This window comes from Typopeltis vanoorti, chromosome 20 (genome assembly GCF_054136105.1).
Source record: "Typopeltis vanoorti isolate ZY-2024b chromosome 20, IOZ_Tvanoo_1.0, whole genome shotgun sequence".
Lineage (NCBI taxonomy): Eukaryota > Metazoa > Arthropoda > Arachnida > Uropygi > Thelyphonidae > Typopeltis > Typopeltis vanoorti.
In genome coordinates, this window is record NC_143568.1 from 35,979,892 (window position 1) to 35,999,849 (window position 19,958).

Here is a 19,958-nt window from a genome sequence, read left to right on the forward strand (position 1 = left end):
TCGTTCGTTCAGTATCCAAGTAGATACCAAACAGGGTGCACCACGAGAAGGTGAGGATTGGACATTAGGTCAGAAGCCCTGGTCGGTTCTCCGCATTCCTTTTAAAGGCTATGTGGAGGTCTCCTCTCAGTTATACAGCTTTGACCCTTAAGCACCCCGGCTAGGGATCATTGCAATGCTGAAACGAATGTTCACATGTAAAGATAAGAATGTTATTTTGCCTCTTTACAAGGCCTTGATAAGACCTCACTTGAACTATTGTTCGCAGGTCTGGTCTCCTGGTTTCCATTGTGATTCTGATATATTGGAGAGAGTACAAAGGAGAGTGTTAAAAATGATATCAGGATTGTGGAATACTGATTATGAAGACAGATTACAAATTCTCAGACACTAGCAAACTTTCTCCTGTTTGCTAGTGTCTGAGAATTTGTAGACTGCAGACACTAGCAAACAGGAGAAAGAGGGGTGATATGATTGAGACTTAAAAACTTCTGAAAGGGTCATACAGGATTTCAATTGATGGAATTTTTCAATTTTTTAAGGGTGGGGAAAGGATGAGAGGGCATTCTTGGAAGCTGAGAATGAAGGCCATCAAGAATGGTGTGAAGGCTAGATTTTTCTCTCAGAGAGTGGTGCATGACTGGAATGGATTGCCATTGGATGTTGTGAGTGCAAGCAGTGTGAATGAATTCAAGAATAAGTACGACAGCTGGTGTGTGTAGTATGTGGCCTCCCTCGATGAGTCTGACTTCCTGGAGGTCTCTCTTAATAATAATAATAATGGTTCAACATTAAAATATTGCATAAATTTAAGTGGAGAGACTGCCTGCACATGCACACACAAACAAGAAAAGCCACATAGATTCCATTATTCTGATTGGTAACTTTGGATTAGTTTGGGATATGGGTTGAGGATCTCAAACAGGAATTAACCATCAGCTAGTGCTTAGCAGAATGGAAATAATTCTCCCAACGACAAGAAGAAATATGCACTGAAGTTTCAAAAAAAAAAAAAAAAAAAAATATCCAGCACAACTCTTAGGTATAAACCATATTCAAATACATAAATATTATTGGAGGAGAAAGTAAAAGGAGTTTGAAAACAAGAAAAAAAAAAAAAAAAAAAACTTAGAAACAAAGTGGAAAATCGGAACAAACCATTCGGCAGCTCACCTCAGGAAGCATGTAGTGAAGCTGACTTGTTAGAAAAATAAAAACTGTATGGTGGACATAAAGAAAAAAAGCAGTTCATAAAAACTGAAAAGACGAAACTTATCAAACATTCCTAGCTAATAAGTCAATATATACTCTAAAAGATACAGAAAAACATGTAGGAAAGCTAAGTTATGCATGGAAAAGTGGTTAAATAAAAGTCACAGGGAGATTTTAGAAAAATACAAAAAGTAAATAACACAAAGGTGATGAAATGTTTAGCTCTACTAATTAAGCTTAGAAATAAAGGGAAGGATATTCTGTACGTCTGCAGTAATTAATTTCCGCATGTAATAATTACTGGAGTAATTGTTATAAATGGATGCAATAAGTATATATCATTATGCAAGATAAATATATTAAAATAGAAATCATTAGGGAAAGTGGTATTAATCCACTTACTCACCTTGTTGTTTACACGTCGATAATTACATAGATGTGAAGTGCCATCGAAATTGAAATACGAGGGTGGTCTGAAAAGTTCTCGGCCCCGATCATAGATGGCAACACTATCGGCAAGATTTTTTTTTCCTTTCTAAGTTAGTACATCTATCATAAGCATCCATGTGAAATTGTAAGTTATTTTATCAAGTAATTTGTTTTATACAGCTTTCTGAAGCAAAAGTGTTGTCTCTGTATCCTTTTGAAAGGGATAAAATTGAGTATAATGCAGTTATAAAATTCTTTGTAAAAGAAGTTTAATGACAAAAGAAATTCATCCGAAGTTCATAAAAGTCTACGGGCACTCTTTTCCTTCATTTTCGACAATTAAGAAATGGGCTGCGGAGTTTAAATGTGGGTGTACCAGCCTTGAAGATGATCCACGTGAAGGATGTCCACAAAGTGTAGCAATACCAGAAATCATTGATCAAGTGCACGATATGGTAGTGGATGACCAATGAGACGAAGTGCATGAAATTGCTGAGACTAAAAGCATTTCAAAAAGAACATGTAGGATATATTTTGCATGAAGAATTGCAAATGAAAAAGCTTTGTGCAAGATGGGTGCCGTGCTTTCTCACAGCAGATCAAAAATGCACTTGCATGAAAATCTCTGAACAACCAGAGTCAAAACAGTGGACAAAAGCCGGTTGCTCAGCACCATCACACTAGAAGACAAATTTGGTTCATCAGAAGGAAAGGTCATGGTATCAGTGTTTTGGGATCAGGAACCCATTGCCAAAACACCTTTGTGTTTTGGCAATGGGAAAATTAAGGGATCTGCACTATGAATTGTTGGAACATCCACCCTATCCCCCAGATTTGGCTCCCTCTGACTTCTATCTCTTCCCAAAACTAAAACTCTCTCGCTGGTCAGTGTTTTTCTTCGAATCAAGAGGTGATTGCAGCTGTAGAGGGGAATTTTCCAGATCTTACTAGTGAGAACCACTACAGTTATGGGATAATGGCGTTGGAGCATCGCTGGAATAAATATATTAGTCTTAAGGAAGATTATATCGAAAAATAAAAATTATTTTGAATTTATAAATTCGTTTTTTCATTATTAGGCCAAGAACTTTTCAGACCACCCTTATAACACGGATACGAAGCAAAAATTAACTGATATTAAAATATGTTAAGCTTAGTTCTTTTCTCTATGAAATAACATTATCCTCTTAACTAAATTATCCAGTCTTAAAAAGTATTTAGCCACATTACATAATTGATATGATAAATTTGCTATGAAATACAGCAACAGAGAAGTATGGAAATAGTTCTATGGGGAAAAAATGGGGGAGGAGGAGGGGCGAATAGAGAAAGAGAAAAGGGCTGCTCAGTAGTGGCACATTTCAGCTGTTTAGGCATAATGTGTAGTAAAGATGGCAAATTACATATGGAAGCAGATAAGTTGCATGGTCGGAAGACAGATGACTATATTTATATGCAGTAAGAAATCAGCCAGGAGAATGACCTAACAGTACAAGACAGCATTAAATTAATTTTTTTAACCTATGGATCAGAGGGTCGAGGACCAGATATAGGTTTAAGGAGTGAAATCATGTCACTTTTTCAGAAACTTTTTTAATAATGGAAAAGTGGTTAGAACTAGGACTTTGAAAAAAAAAGAGCAAATGAAACAGGTGCTGCTAACACTAATTATGATACATGTGTTGTAATGGCGAGTAAATCTGATACTATTAAAGTAGAAAAAACAAGCAGTTCAAAGAAAAAATAGAGTAGGAAATATAACAGTTCATATTTGGAATTCGGGTTTACTTGCTGTGGAGATGAAAATGAACAGAAATCTCAATGTGTTTTGTGTTATGAAGTGTTGTCGAACGAGTGCATGAAACCTGCGAAACTCCGACGACATTTAGAAACTAAACATTGTGATGTGAAAAATAAGCCAATTGAATTTTTTCAGCGACGCTTAGGGACATTAAATCATGGGAAAGATATAGTTTTGGCCACGGGTTCCATTAATAGCAAGGCGCTGGAAACATCCTATCTCTTAAGTTTGCACATAGCGAAAACAGGTAAAGCTCATTCTATTGGGGAAAATTTGCTACTTCCAACTATAAAAGATGTGGTAAAAACTATGTTTGGCAACAAGTTACTAAAAGATGTTGATTTGATTCCTCTTTCAAATGACACTGTCAGTCACAGAATTAATGATATGGCAGGTGACGTAGAATCTCGGTTAATCAAAAGAGTCAAAGAAGAGCCCTTATTATGCATTAAAAATAGACAAGATGTTACAAAAACAATGCGCAGTTAATATGCTACATAAGATATGCATATGATAACAACATTCATGATGATATTCTGTTTTGTAGAACTTTGCCATCCTGAATAATTGGAGAAGAAATATTTCACACTCTCAATAATTACATAATACACAAAGGGATTCAGTGGGAAAAATGTATAGGCTTCTGTTCAGATGGAGCTCATGCCCTTACAGGCAGGCATAGTGGGGTTGTTTCTATGATTAGGATATGAATTGGGTACCATACATAGGGAAGCGTTAGCCTCCAAAGGAATGCCACCAGAATTTAAAACTGTCCTATACAATGCTATAAAGCTAGTTAATTTTATTAAAGCTCTACCGTTAAATAACAGGTTATTTTCAGTACTCTGCATTGAAATGGGCAGTGAATATTATTATTATCTGAGACCTCCAGGGAGTCAAGGACTCATTGAGGGAGGCTGTAAATTACCCAACCCAACTATCATACCTACCCTTGAATTCATTCACACTAGATGCACTCACCCCGTAAGGGCAAATTATTCCATTCACTCATATATACAACTTTTGCTTCATTCTGAAATTCGCTGGCCTTCCAGGGGCAAAGTACTAAAAAGGCTATTTCAATTAAGGCACAAAGTTTTATTGTTTGTAAATGAACAGAATTCTGATTTTGCATCACTCCTTGTTGACGAAGCATGGTTATCAACATTATCTTCTCTTATCTTTCAAGCACATTTTTGAAATTAAATGAAGTAAATATCTCCCTTCAGGAAATTCTTGATGCGTACCGTTCTTGATGCATACGACAAAAAAGGCATTCGAGAAAAAACTAGTTTTATGGATTAATTATGTAAAAGACAGACAATTTGCACCTTTTCCAACATTGGAATCCTTTTTAGTGGAAAATGATAATTTTCTTGATTCTGAGTTTCTGGAAAGGGTTTGTGACCACCTCAAAAATCTGAAACTTAATTTTGAAATATATATTTCCGAATAACTTTTATAATAAATTTCCGTGGGTTTGCGATCCATTTCAGGCTTGCAATCACGAGAACGACCTTTCATTATTGAAAAGAGAATAATTAATTGAGCTTTCAAATGACAGTGGACTTAAAATGCAATTCCGTGATCTTGGTTTGGCTCGATTTTCGATCTCGCCTTCAGTTAGAAGCGAATTTCCAGAATTATCTGAAGAAGCAGTGAAAATCGTCATGCAGTTTTCTACAACCTATCTTTGTGAGAAAGGATTTTCATCGCTCCTTCAAATAAAAACAAAATACAGACGTCATCTTAGTGTGTGTGTGTGCCTATCTTCGACTGAAGTTGACCAATATTGAGCCAGATATCCAGCAACTCTGTAAGGGCCAAGAAGCTCAACCATCTCATTAAAAGTAAGTAGCAACATAATTATATTATATTATTTATTTGATACAGTTTTAATCGTTTACTTCCAATTTAATAAATTTTGTTTCCATTTCCATATGTATCAAAACATGCAATTAGATTTATTATGTTATAAATGGCACAGTTTTTCCGAAATGTTGGTAATTCCCATTGGTTTTAAAAAAAATTACAAAACGTCAAAAAGACATATAGGGAAACACATTAAAAACACTATGTTTATTTTTGAAGTAAAACTTTAATTCCAACATTCTAAAATGTTATTTTTCTTGCTTTTCTGTTCGTAAAATCGATGACATTGTTGAAGTCTATTTCATCACTCAGTTGCTGTTTTATAGACAGTATGGCAAGATTTCTTAAATGCCAAAAAAGTGCCGCACAGGTCGTATCCCCCTCCCCCCCAGCTACACTTCTGTAACTTAGTGGTCTGTAGAATTGTTTTAGGCATTTTACTGGTCCTTGGGCTTAGAAAGGTTGAGAAACGCTGGCCTGCGTGATAGAAAAATAAGAACACCATGGTGGACACAAGAAGTTAAAGAAGCAGGCCTGAAAAAGAAGAAAGCATACTGAAAGTTTCTAACACATAAGTCAGCAGATGTCCTAAAAGAATACAGAGAAAAATGTAAGAGAGCTAAGCTATGTGTAAAAGTAGCTAAACAAAAGTCATGGGAAAACTTTGGTAAGAATATGGAAAATAAATATCAGGAAGGTCGCAAAATGTTCTGGAGGAAAGAGCAGTGTAAAAAGAATTTAAGATGATAAAGGTGACATGAAAACTGAAGATAAGGATATCTTAGATGTCTAGAGTAATTACTTTGAAAGACTGTTAAACAAACCAAGCAGTGACAAAACCGTAGCAGAAAATTTTCAAGAGGAATGCAAATATTAGTACATATCAATACTTGAGGGAGAAAAAGCTGTCAAAAACTTGAACTGTGGAAAGGCAGCTGGAGTAGATGATATTCGACCACAAATGCTTAAATAATGTAGGTACAAAGGTTTTACAGTGGCTACACTGCATAATTCAGAGGGCCTAGTTAGAAGTTCAAATTCCTGATGATTGGAGCAGAGCTCTCATAGTACCCATCTATAAAAAAGCTGAATGTGAGAATTACAGAGGAATTTTTCTACTAAGTGTTCAAGTAAGATTTATGCAAGCATACTTGAAAAGAGGTTGAGAAAGATTGTGGAAGAGAAACTTGGAGAAGAACAAGCTACGCTCAGGCCAAATAGAGGTTGTCAAGATCAGATTTTCACTTTAAGACAAATAGCTGAGAAATCATGAGAATATGACAAGGATCCGTACTTAAGCTGTTGTAGATCTTGTAAAGGCATATGACAAGGTGTCCAGAGATAAGCTTTTCAAAATACTTAAATTATGTGGGTTGAATGAAACATTATACAGAGCAATACCTAGTCTATATTAAGTTGTCAGTCAACAGTTGAATGAAATACAAGAAGATGCTTTAATGTAAAATTAGGGTTAAGACAAGAGGATGCACATTATCTCCACTCTTATTCATTATCTATATGAATCACATTATGAAAGAAAGCGGCTTAGGCCTGATATTAGAATTGGAGATGTTAAACTTAGCTCTTTGCATTATACAGATGATATACTCCTAAACACATCTAGGATTCTCCAGGATTCTGTAACTAAATTGAATAACAACTGTAACAAATATGGCATGAAAATCAGCAATAAAAAGACCAAAAGTATGAAAATAGGCAGGAACATAGAAATAGACATGAGTCATTGTTGATTTCTATTATAGTTCAGACAATTAACTGAACCATTCTCTTCTGAACAGCAACAAAAAAACGTAGAGGTTTGCAGCATAATATTCCAAACAAAACAGTATTCTAAAATCATGCGGTTAGCAAATATGTAGGAACGTGCCCTAAGCAGAAAAAAAAAAAATATATGAACAAGTTTTTTTTTTTTTTTTTTTGTAGGCTGAAAAATGATACATATATGTGTGTGTGTGTACAAGCAAGGTTGGAGGCATGTCAGCTCAACAAGCAAAACCTCTAATCTTTCTGGTGATTTGAGTATTAGGAACAGCAAGGGAGAGGTAAAATGAGATGTTTCTTGCAGGAAAAGACACATGACTGCGTTCTAGTAGTGTATACTGATGTAACAATGAATTATGACTTGCATGAACCCTATAATACATAGTTGGGAGTAAATATGGCTGTGCAAAGCAGTATTTTAAATGCTGAGGAAGGGTTCTTTAAAGGAAGAACACAAAACAAAATTCAAAGGACGGGTTCTTCAATTGGATACGGATTGCATGACTGGTTGCCACAGCAGATAAGATGCATACAAAATGTTTGGTAAACAAGTGAAAACTGCCTACTGATGAAACTACAAAGGATCACATAAAGTGGATGCAATGACATGTATGGGCTAATCAACAGGTAATATTTTATTGCCAATATTGCAATACAGTATGAGACAATATCCTAGATCAGTGGTTTCCAAAGCAGACGGTACCGCCCCTTGGGGGCACTGGGGTGATCGAGGGGGGTTGTGGCCTCATGAGCAAAAGGGGACAGTGAAAGTATAAAGGACAAAAATTTGGTGCTGAAAAAACGTATGTTCAAAAATTTTGATGATATAATTGTTGTACAATGTAAGTAAATGTCATAATGGCTGCTTTATTTTCCAAGGAAACATCAAAATGCAAATTACAGGCCGATCGGCACTGAAGTCTAGCGACAGGTTTTAACAAGTGTTGGCAGGCACGCGCTTCCAAGTGATTAAAAAGTTTTTAATCATATTTCCATCATCACATATAGTAGATCAGTGTGGTCACAAATCTTTTAACTAAAAAAAAAAAGAAACTGACTGTAAATAGCTGATCGCAGTGGTTTAAGAATAATGCTGACAAATATAGAGCCAAATATCAATAAATTGGTATCAGTACACCAGGCTCATCTTTCTCATTAGGATTATTTTTAATATTACTGATCGTTATTTACTATTCTATGCGATTTTTACATATGTGCAATTTATATTTATTTTCTTAATTTTAATAGAATTATTAAATATCAGCTCCAACTTGTCCTATGTTTATGTGCAATTTGTTTCTTTTGATGCTTTCAATAAATAGTTTTAAAATTTCAGTTCCAAGGTGTCTTATTTCCAAACTTCAAAAATCTCTACTAGATGCATAATGAAATACAAATTTGTTTTTGTATCTATCTGTTTATTTGCTTAAAACTTGAGAACTGCTGATTAGATTTTCTTTTATATGTATCAGGTAGAGCTGGTCAGGTCTCAGAAAGTAGTGAGGGGGTTGCGGAATGATTTTTTTTTTTTTTTTTTTTTTTTTTTTTGGAAAAGGAGGCAGTTATCCAAATAAGTTTTGGAACCACTGTCCTAGATGATACTACAGGATATGTTTACACACACACACACACATACATGGAGTTCCATATTAGCAAAAGTATATGCTGAAGGCAATTCTTCTCTTGCTTTAAGTGTCATTGCTGAAAGCAGCTGCTATGGGCAGCAGTATAGTGGTAAGTCGCAATTCCTGCTGCACCATGAAGATGGACAGCTGCATATAGTACAAACAGCATAGTATAGTACAAGCGAATGGAATTGCCTTCCTGTATATAGTTTCACCATTCTGGCTGGCATCATGGTAAGAAGATATGCTTTTCTAGCTATAATTAGGAACTTTATACATAATGATCAACACATGATCATTGTGGATTATCAGCAGCTAGTAGCTGGTCATGTACACTCTGCCATGCACTCGTTTTCAGATGGAAATAGTTTTCCAGGATGATACTAAGCCATGCTACAAAACTCACGCTATGAGAAATTGGGGTTAAATGAACACATGGAAGATATTACTCATCTTGAACTGGTGAAATCACCAAATCACGTGGAATATCCGAATATACTGTGAATGTATAGACACTGAAGCCGCTTGGCTTGCAGACATCATGGTTAAAGATGCACACCAATATCACTAGTCAAGTGGACATCGAGTGGAATCAGTGACATGTGAAAGGTGGTCCCCAGAACAGTTATAGGTAGGCAGTGTCTATTTACTGACTATATATATGAAAGTTCATTTAATTTTCAACAGAATTTTTATGTTGTTAATGCTGAAATTTTATTTTGTTGTATGTAAAGAATCTAAGCCAAATCATTTTGAAAGTTGGAATGAGATACAATTATTCCCAGTGTAGAATCATTAGCCTTAATTTACATTACTGAATCAACATATAATGCAGCAGATTCTCTAGCCATACTATCATAAAAAGCTACTAATAAGTCCCAACCAAACCTCCATAAGCATAATACTAAGAGAGAGAGATTCATAACAAGCTACACACTACAACAAATTATTAATGTGGTTCCTAAAAGTTTGCTATAGTGAGTCAACTGTATTTTGAAAGATGGCCTGGTTTTGAAGTTACTTATAAATCAATGACTGATGTTTAAACTTACGATGCATATTACACTTATTTGTTTGTTGCATATCATCAATTAAATTCAGAAAGGCTTACACATTTTTCTCTCAGAGCAGTGAGTGAGTGGAACAGTTTGTCTGCTAAAGTGGCGAGTGCATCTAGTGGGAATGAGTTTAACAGATGGCATATGGTGTGGATGATTTACGGCCTCCTTCAATGAGTCCTTGACTCCCTGGAGGTCTCTGAAGACAATAATAATAATATTGGTTTGTTAATATTTAAAATACAGTGAAAATAGCTGTTTCATCATTAATCATGAGAGTTTATGCAGGGAAGCAGAAACCAATACAACCTGAATAATTTCTGCATAGAAGTTGCATATGTGCTGTGCATTTAATGATAAATACCACCTGACAGTGATGTTGGTTATAAACATTACAAGTGATTATGCAACAGTATGACATCCCATCCTAGAAATTCTCCACAGAAGTAATTAGAAAGATGCCTGATTTTATCATATCAAAACCAGTATGAATGCAAATTTAAAGAAACCATGAAATTTTCATCAATCACTCTAATCTCTAGTTTTGATGTTAATTTTTTCTTCACCAGATGTCAGGATAGTAGGCTCAGCAGTTGACCAAATTAGTGATGCTTTGTATACTGTATGCGCCATAACCAAACTTGTTTCTTTGCACATGCATGTGCGAATGTGCACCGCTGATGATGACCTGAACATGAAGGTTTAAATGTTGGTTAATTAAGTTTGGCTTATTTTTAATTCAAATTATTACTCAAAGTTATTATAAAGTGACCATAATTTTTCCATGTTGACCAAAAAACTATTCTGTAAAACCCTTGAAAGTACATATAACAAATTTGATGATGATGATCACAAACAGTACTAGTGACAGGTTTTCCCAACTTTTCAGTGGCGCTGAAGTTGAGATGTTCTTGCATGCCACTGAAGAATGACAAGGGGGGGGGGGGGTATGTTCAAGGTAAAAATCTCAAACCTTGGAATGTTGAAACTGCAAAGTTTTTCAATTAAGAGGGAAAATAAAAGGTGCTATCAGCAAAACTCCAGAGGATTTGAAGTCAGCAAGAAAGGGAGCAATTATATGAAGGACAAAGAAAGATGGAGTAAAAAAAAAATCCCTATGACATATGCCAATATTGCTCAAATAAAACATCTTACATGTTTTGACTTCCTGTTAGGTAACATCAGTTATATTAAAGCAATATTTGTGGAGTTGCTCTGCTACCTCTAGTACTACTAGTTCTCTGCAAGTGGTACTTTATATACTATTGATACCAACTTTCAGTTCTGCTGAAGTTGTTTTAATAAATTTGCTCTAGTTTCTCAACAAAAACATTGGGGAGAGGGAGATTGTTTAAATCCTGTCCTGTCAGGTGTCCTCCCCCCAGGAGATCAACTACCACGTGTCTCCACCATGTCCTATTCTGTGCCTCTTTGCTACATTCCTCATATGAGAGATGTCATCTTCTATATTTTTCATCCATTCCAGTCTTTGTCTTCCTCTCCTTCTCTCAACAGTTTCCCTTGAGAAGTATCCTTTGTAGGTAGTTGTGTCTAAGTATATGTCTGAAATAGTTGACATTTCTCTTTGTAATTTCTTTTATCAGGCTTCTGTTTTTGCCTATCATCTGTAGTACCTCTTTGTCTGTCTTTTTGTTCTTTCCATGATATCCTCATAATTCTTTGCAGCATCCACATTTCAAAGGCCTCCACAGTTTTTTCATAATCAGATTGGAGAGTGTCTATGTCTCTACTCCATATAATAATGTGGACCATATGTAACATTTGGAGATTCTTAGTCTTGTTTTCAGATTCAATTCTCTAGATGTCAGTAGATTTTTCATATTATTGAAAGTTGACCTTACGATTTCAATCTTCCTCCTAATTTCATCTTCTGTCCTGCCATTCTGTGTGGTTTGCACCTGTTCTAATTTATTTCCTTTAATACTGATGCATATTTTTGGTATTTCCTTTTTCTCTTGAAATTATCATGATCGTTGTCTTTTAAAAGTTGAAACTGAGGCTATCTTGAGGTAATATTTGTTTTCAGCTAGAACAGTGATTTTCAACCTTTTTCATAACATGGCACACCTAGACTAATTATTAAAATTCTGGGGCAGGCACACTAAAAATATATTCTTTTAATTTTTTTGATGATCTGGCAAAAAATAGGCATAATTTTGATTGATTTACACACACAAGAAGATGGAAGACCAGACACTAATAAATAAATGCACAAATGACATTATTTCTTGTGGAACACCTGAAGACCTCTTGCAGCACACTGGTTGAAAATCGCTTAGCTAGAAGAACCATGTCATCTGCATATCTTAGGTTATTAATATTTCTCCCCCTGCAGTGATTCCTTTGAGGTTACTAATTTCATTAAATATGTATAGGTTAAAGAGAATCAGAGACAAGACACAGCCTTGTCTCACACCTTTCTGAACTAGGAATTCTTCTGAGGGGTTCTCCATTTATTCTCAAAGATGCAGTCTGTTCCTGGTAAAGATTAGTTATTAGTCTAATGTCTTTTCTGACCATGCCTATTTTTGAAAGGATTTCAATTAAATTGCTCATGTCAAACATTGTCAAAAGCCTTTTTTTAATCTAAGAAGCAGAGGTACACATTTTTGTTTTTCTAGATATTTCTGTGATGATTCTGATGTTGAAAATAGCTTCTCTTGTACCTATATTTTCCTTGAAGCCACTTTGTGTATCATTTATTTCTGTGTTTATTTTTCTTTTATTTCTTTCAAGAGTAACGTATAAGAGGACTTTCTGATACTCGATTGATTGTCCTGAACTTTTCACATCTTGTAGCTTTTGTTTTTAATGGAATGGGTAGAAATCAAGTTTCATATATCTTATTGAATTATTTTGTTAGGAATTTCAGTCCTCCTTCATCTAGAGCCCACTTAACCAGCTGAGATATTATCTATTCCTGCGGATAATCGATTGATTGTCCTGAATGTTTCACATCTTGTAGCTTTTTTTTTTTTTTTAATGTAATAGGTAAATCAAGTTTCATATATCTTAATTAACTTGTTAGGAATTTCAGTCCTCCTTCATCTAGAGCCCAATCAATCAGTCGAGATATTATCTATTCTTGCGGCTTTATGTGGTTTTAGTTTTCTGACAGAGTTTTCAACTTCACAAAGTAAAATTGATGGTCCTTCTAAATCTGTCTGTTCAGGAATATTATTTCTTTGTTGCTCGTATAGTTTACTTGTGTATTCGATTCATCTTTCTATGATTTCTTTTTTTTTATCCATTAGAATATGGTCTTGAGTCTTTAATGACACTTGCGTGATTTACTCTATTTGTCCTGCTTGTCATTTCTCTGATCTTTTCATGCATTATTATTTTTATGGCTATTTAGCATATTTTTGTTTAGGAGTATCCCAATTCCAGAACATTTAAACAATAAAAAAAAATGCAAAAAAGAATACAAAATATAGGAAAAACAGAAACATACCCCACAAATCAAAAACACCATAATAGTAAACATACAGGAAAATGAAATAATGCTTAGAATATCAGAAATGATAGCCATAAAATGTGACAAAAACTCAATAAGCATCCAGCAGCCCTACATAATGTCTGCGAGTTAGAAGCTCCATAACATAAAAATTAGGTCACGACTCCGACCAACAGAATACAACACAGATACACAAAAGACAGAAACATCAAGCCAGCATGACATAGCCGCTACTTCCTTCACAAACTCTGAAGATGTCGCAATGTCGAAACTTCTCAGCCCGTTCTCCCACTCCTTATCTTATCCCATAATATCCTTCTCCTTCCCCATAAATTTCAATTTTCACCCCCATCCCAAAGTATTTTCTGCCCACCTTTAATAATTTTTAAAAAATATAAAAAAAACCCAGGTTTTTCCAAAAGTTTACATACTTCTTGCCTTGACAATAATTCTCCCACATCTCTCAAACCCCACTTTTCTGGCCTCTCTTCCATTCAGTCATACTTCCTTCAACAGCAGATGAATGCATATCATCATATGCCAGGATGTTGCTGAAAATGAAGACAGCCAGCAACATCCTACAAAGGTATGTCCAGTTTTTTTTTATTCTTATATATTCTTTATATATCTGTCCATATTAATCAGCAGTAATGCCCAAAATTTGAGTAAAAAGCCAATGACATTATAAAAAAGGGGTACTCCTAAAGAAAAATAGGTTAAATAGCCATAAAAATAATATTTACTTATTTTCCCAGAAATAATACCTTTTTGTGCATTGTTTAAAACTCTGAATTCAGCACAATATATTTGTTACACCATGCTATCTAATTACACAATGCAGTTTCATCAGCACAGTACTAAAAAGTCAGTATCTTTATTTGTTCAGCAACCAAGCAGATATGTAACTGGGAGAGCATACTATGAGAAGATTAGGGGTGGACACTATCAAAGCCTTTGTCAGTTTTCAGCATTTCTTTCAGATATATGTTGAAAGACCTTTTCCTAGCTACCAAACTCTCCACAGAACTCTACAGTTATTAAGCATCCCAAAATATATATTAGATAAAAATATTTCCTAAAACCTCAGTAACTCCCACTTAAGCAAGCAAGCAGTTGGAGAAGCTGATACAATCATCCTGTGTTTGGTTTATAAATTACTAAAAGAAAGATTAAAGTTACTGGGATTACCAACATTATATATCAATAAACAATGGCAGTATTGTACATTTTCTTACCTGTGCATACTGCTGCTGATAGCTAGGATCATAGCTTGCATATGCCTGATCATATCCATAGCCATAGTACTGCTGCTGGTAACCTTGCCATGCTGCATAGTAGGTCTGATAATCATATCCAGGATACTGATAATACTGTTGATATTCTTGGCCTGGTACACCAGGTGTATATGACCTAAATATAAGAATTACATTTTCATTTTAAAATATTGACTACAAAGACAACTATAGCCCATTATGATTAGAGAAAAATTGTCAAAATTTGCTATTGAATAAAAATTTGAAATTTTTTTTCAAAATTAATATATTTGTAGATGATGAAATGCTGAACAATTTTTTAAGGCAGAGATCCCTCTTTACGTCCTAGGTCACCTGCAAACGCCAATAGAGGGTGCACCACATAGATAGGACTTTAGTTTCACCCACTTGTTTTACTTATCATTGTATTATATTTGTGTGTGTTGTTACAAAAAGTTATTATTTGTAATCTCTGAAGATGTCTCTGTGACAGATGAAATATTGGAAGCATTAAAATTAGTTTTAATCCCTTCTCAGTGCTGATAATATTCCATTAAACATCCAACATATGCAATAAAATATGTTAGTTTTTCATCACCAAACAACTAATTTTTTCATATCATATATGTATTTAAATAGTTTTGCAGTTATCATTTCGATAAATAAATAAATTTATAATCTAATCAAATGTATTTAGCTCAATATTAACCTTACACACAGATACAGTATGCACAACATATATAATAGACAGTATTGTTTAAAGACAATTAATTATGCTTTTCTCATAATATAATTTCATTAGAGCAAAATAAACCTGTAATTATAAACACAAAAATTAAAATTGGCACAATCTAATTAAATACCGTAGTGCATTTATATATCTTATTCTTTCAACATCTTTACCCCCTTAAGCTGGTGTACAAATGTAATATAGTATAATATAGTACTGTCCTAATCTTATTTTCACAGCTCGTAACATGAATTAGCTTAGTGCAATTAAATGCTCGATAATTTTACATAATGCAGATTCTTATTAATACTGTTATTTAAAAAATTACAATTATATTTCAAAGACAAGCCGAACACTAGATCACGTGACTGAGTGTATTATGAAAAATAAGTTGGACTCCACATCAAGTACCACCTGGATTTTGTGAATTTTATTGTCGTTCCTTTTAAATTGTTGTTTATGAATGATTTATATAAATTCAAACTTCATGATGAACAATAAACTAACAAACACACAAACTGAGTTGTGACGATGACCTGTGTTGTGGCATACATTTTAAACCCACATTAAAGAAAAGCATATTTCTGTATAATTACATGTAATGTATAGCAAGAATTAAAGAATGTACTGTTTCGTATTGTCACCATAATATTCAAGAAAAAATGAAAGAGTTTGAGAGCAAGAAACAAAAACTTTGGAGATTCAATGGCAAATTCTAAAAACATTGACTGATTCAGCCAGAGAGGCATGTGGTGAGGTTGTCTGCAAGGATAGAAAAATCAGAACTCCATGGTGGAGACAGGAAGTTAATGAGGCAGTGAAGGAAAAGAAGAAAGCATATCAAAAGTTCCTGGCAAATAAGTCAGCTTGTGCTCTTAGAGAATACAGAGACAAATGCAAGAATGCTAAACACTGTGTAAAACTGGCTAAACAAAAGTCATGGGAAGACTATGGTAAGAACATGGAAAATAAACATCAATAAGGTGGAAAATTATTCTGGAGGCTGTTAAAAAAAAGCTCAGAAATTGAGGAAAGAGTGCTGTAAAAGGAATTAGAGATAAAGTGACATGAAAACTGGTGTAAAAGCTATTCCTTGATGTATGGAATAATTACTTTGAAAAATTGCTAAACAAAATGATCGGTGACAAAAAAAAACACTCAACAGGCATGCAATCAGGAATACATATCCATACTTGAAGTGTAAAAAGTCATCAAAAGCCTGAAATGTGTAAAGGGAGTGGGAGTAGATGATATTTGACCAGAAATGCTCAAGTATAGAGAAATAAAAGTCTTACAGGGGCTGAACTACTGCATACTTCAGAATGCCTGAGCAGAGGGACAAATTCCAGATGATTGGAGTAGAGCTCTCATAGCACCCATATATAAAAAGGGAAATAAAACTGAATGTGAGAATTACAGAGGTATTTCCCTACTGAGTGTTCCTGGTAAGATTTATGCCAGTACACTTGAGAAACGGTTCAGCAGGACTGTGGAAGATAAACTTGGTGAAGAACAAGCTGGATTCAAGCCAAACAGAGGCTGTCAGGATCAGATTTTCACTTTACAACAAACAATTGAGAAATCATGGAAATATAGCAAAAATCTGTATTTAAGTTTTGTAGATATGGAAAAGGCATATGAAAAGGTGCCAAGAGAAAAGATATTTAAAACACTACAGTTATATGGTGTCAATGGAGCATTATATCAATACTTTGTCTTTATTTGAGTTGTAAGTCAGCAGTTAGAATTGAAGGAAGTACAGGAAGAAGGCTTTATGTTAAGGACATGGATGTACATTATCCCCTCTGTTATTTATTATCTATATGGATCACATTATGAAGGAAAGTGGTATTAAATCTGATATCAAAATTGGAAATGTTAATCTCAGTCCTTCACTTTATGCTGATGATGTCATACTAGTTCTAAATAAATCCAGCAAAAGTCTGCAAGATTCTCTAACTAAATTGAATAACTGTTTTATTATATTTAGTATGATGGTCAGGCAATAACAAGATGAAGACAATGAAAATAGGTAGAAGCTTTGAAAATATCAACTGCATTGTGAAAAGAGAACCTATAGAACAAGTAAAACATTTCAACTACTTAGGCACAATTTTTAGTGAAGATGGTAAATTAAATATTGAAATAGACAACAAAATTTATAAAGCTGGTTTGATAGGAAGTTAACTGAATAAATTTATATGGAATAAGAGAGAAATTAGTCAAAACACTAAATTAGCTGTATACAAGACAGTGTTCGAACCAATTTTAACTTATGGATCTGAGAGGTGGATCAGAAGTAAAACACTTGATCAAAGACTAGCGACTGCAGATACAAAAGTTCTAAGAAAGGCATGAACAGATGGCATCAATGCAATATCATATTAAAAACGAGGATATTAGTTAAGAACTTGACTTTGTTAGCATCCAGGAATGCGTCAGAAGAGCTAATCTCACGTGGTATAGTCACTTAAACAGAATGGGAGAGGAAAGATAAGCAAAACAAGTGTTCTCTGTATGGTTGGCAGGAAAAAGACCCAGAGGAAGAACATGATATAGGTGGATTGATACAGTAAAAAGTGCCTTAGAAGATAGAAATATAAGATCTGATAATGTTGGAGTCTTGACAGGTAGGAAGTTAGTAATGATGTAATTTTTTTCATGTAGTACTATCATATCCTGAACACTCCTTGAGGGTACATATCAGGAATCTGATGATGATAATGATTTTATTGCTGACTTTAGATGGTCCTTTAAAATCCATGATTGCATTAGCTGACAGAGGACCTTTATGCAAGTTCTGGCAGGTTCTAAACTCACAAAAAGTTTCTGATGAATTGCACTCATTATGGTAAAATAACTTTGCAAGTAACACATGATAAAGTAAATTGAGGCACATCTTGAATATGACTATCAATAGGAATGCATTTGTGAAGTTTTCTCTTTACTTTATAAATCTTATGATGCCAGCAAAACAGGTGTTCATCTTCATTTTATGCAAATTTTCTGCTTCCATGGTAACAACAGTGCCATATTCCTCCTGTTGGCAAACTTCTTGAACTATTTTTTAAGAATATTTCTTCCCATGTCTTGACTGCATATCTCATAGCGCATGTACTGTAGTGGATGTTGAGGTTCAGTATTGTTTTTTTTTTCCCACCATACCATATTAGTTTTAATTTCAATACTATCTTGCCATAATTTCTGGAAGAAGTGTAACCAGATTTCCTCCTTGATTATTTAAAGTTTTCTTTTATCTTCTTATTCAAGTTTCTCAGAGTTTTTCATCTGCTTGGTCTCTTCACTGTAGGACCTGTTTCCAATTTTGCTATTACTTTGTTTCTATTCTCTTTTCTGCATGCTTTCTTTTTTGCTGTTGTTCTTTTGCATTTATAATTTCTGCTTGTAGTGATTTTGTATTTATCCATTGTTTATATGCTTCTTTTCTTTGATTCTTGCTTCAATATTCTTAACCCAGTTTCTTATTCTCCCTTTTCTTCTATTTACTGTTTGTTATAAGACATTCTAATTTTGATTTGTCTTTAGGTGGCATATGAATTTCATCTCCTGGTGTGAGACCACCATTCTGCTTATTGCAAGCCTGAAGTGGTTTGAAAAAAATTCATGTTTGGTCTCTGGAGCAAGGTTTCAGAACCAAGTAAAAAATGAATAAAAATAGAAATAAATATATAAAATCAATAAAAATAGAACAAAGGACAAGAGTTTGTGAATGGATGAGGAGGCATGTACTGGCCAATGCACAAGACGCAGATTCTTACCACCACAAAACACGAAAACTAGGTGTCATTAACACACTCAAAAACAGAGTGAAGAAAGTTTGCTTCTTATAAGACTGTGTTACATCGTTGCATTCTCCTATTTTTTAACCGTTATTATCTCTGTAATCGCTATTATCTATTCTGCATACGGACCTAAGAAATTTCTATCTATGGTTTGTCTCCTTTTCGGATACTGGCAAATTTATATTTTAAAGCTGCGCCAGCCAGTATCCTATAATAGAAGGGACTCTTACTCAGGGAGACTTTCGTAGAACTTTAGGCATATGCACATTAATAAACACTTTGTTACGGTCATATAGATTTCAGTTAGCAGTCGTGACCTGTAATCTATCTCTAAACACTTTCTATTCCCTTCTGCCTAGGTTCAATTTTTATAAGTGGTAATTTGATCTCATAATCAGGCATAACTCAAGCATAGGCAATGAAACATATTTATTGTGATTTCAAGACATTTACAACTATGATGTATCATATATTCAATGATCTCAAATTCATACAAATAAATTCATGTTAAGAAAATCAGTACATACTAAGTTAATTCAAATCATACTAAGTTAGTTCAGGAAAATGCTAAACAAAACTAGATAAGGTAAATGGAACACATTACTACATAGACTATAATCCTTTTCCACAAGTTACTCATTAGTTACACATTATATGTTCTGGTGACATTCGATTAAATGCTTTCTGCAATATCAGCTTCACTTATCAAATTCAGTCACACTAATATATGTAATCGCTTCCAGACAATTTTGTTTAACGGAAGCTAGCCACTCCAAATAATAATTCTCACTAAAGTTTTCTAGTAAATTGTAAACATTCTTCTATTACACATGATTTTCTTTCCTTTAACACAACTGAAACATATAATAAAATTCTCTACTTTATCAACTCTTTTCCGGATATCAGGTTGCTTCC

General features: G+C 34.2%; 1 protein-coding gene across 3 annotated transcripts in view; it reads right to left on the reverse strand.

Annotated features, from left to right (window-relative positions):
• Secp43 (tRNA Selenocysteine associated protein) overlaps positions 1-19,958 on the reverse strand; it is a 267,297-nt gene that overhangs the window by 51,491 nt on the left and 195,848 nt on the right. For all 3 annotated transcript variants that reach the window (XM_090409764.1, XM_090409762.1, XM_090409763.1), the window contains exon 8: positions 14,493-14,667. In XM_090409764.1, the coding sequence (XP_090265890.1) occupies positions 14,493-14,667 (175 nt within the window). The remainder of the gene's footprint in view (positions 1-14,492; positions 14,668-19,958) is intronic.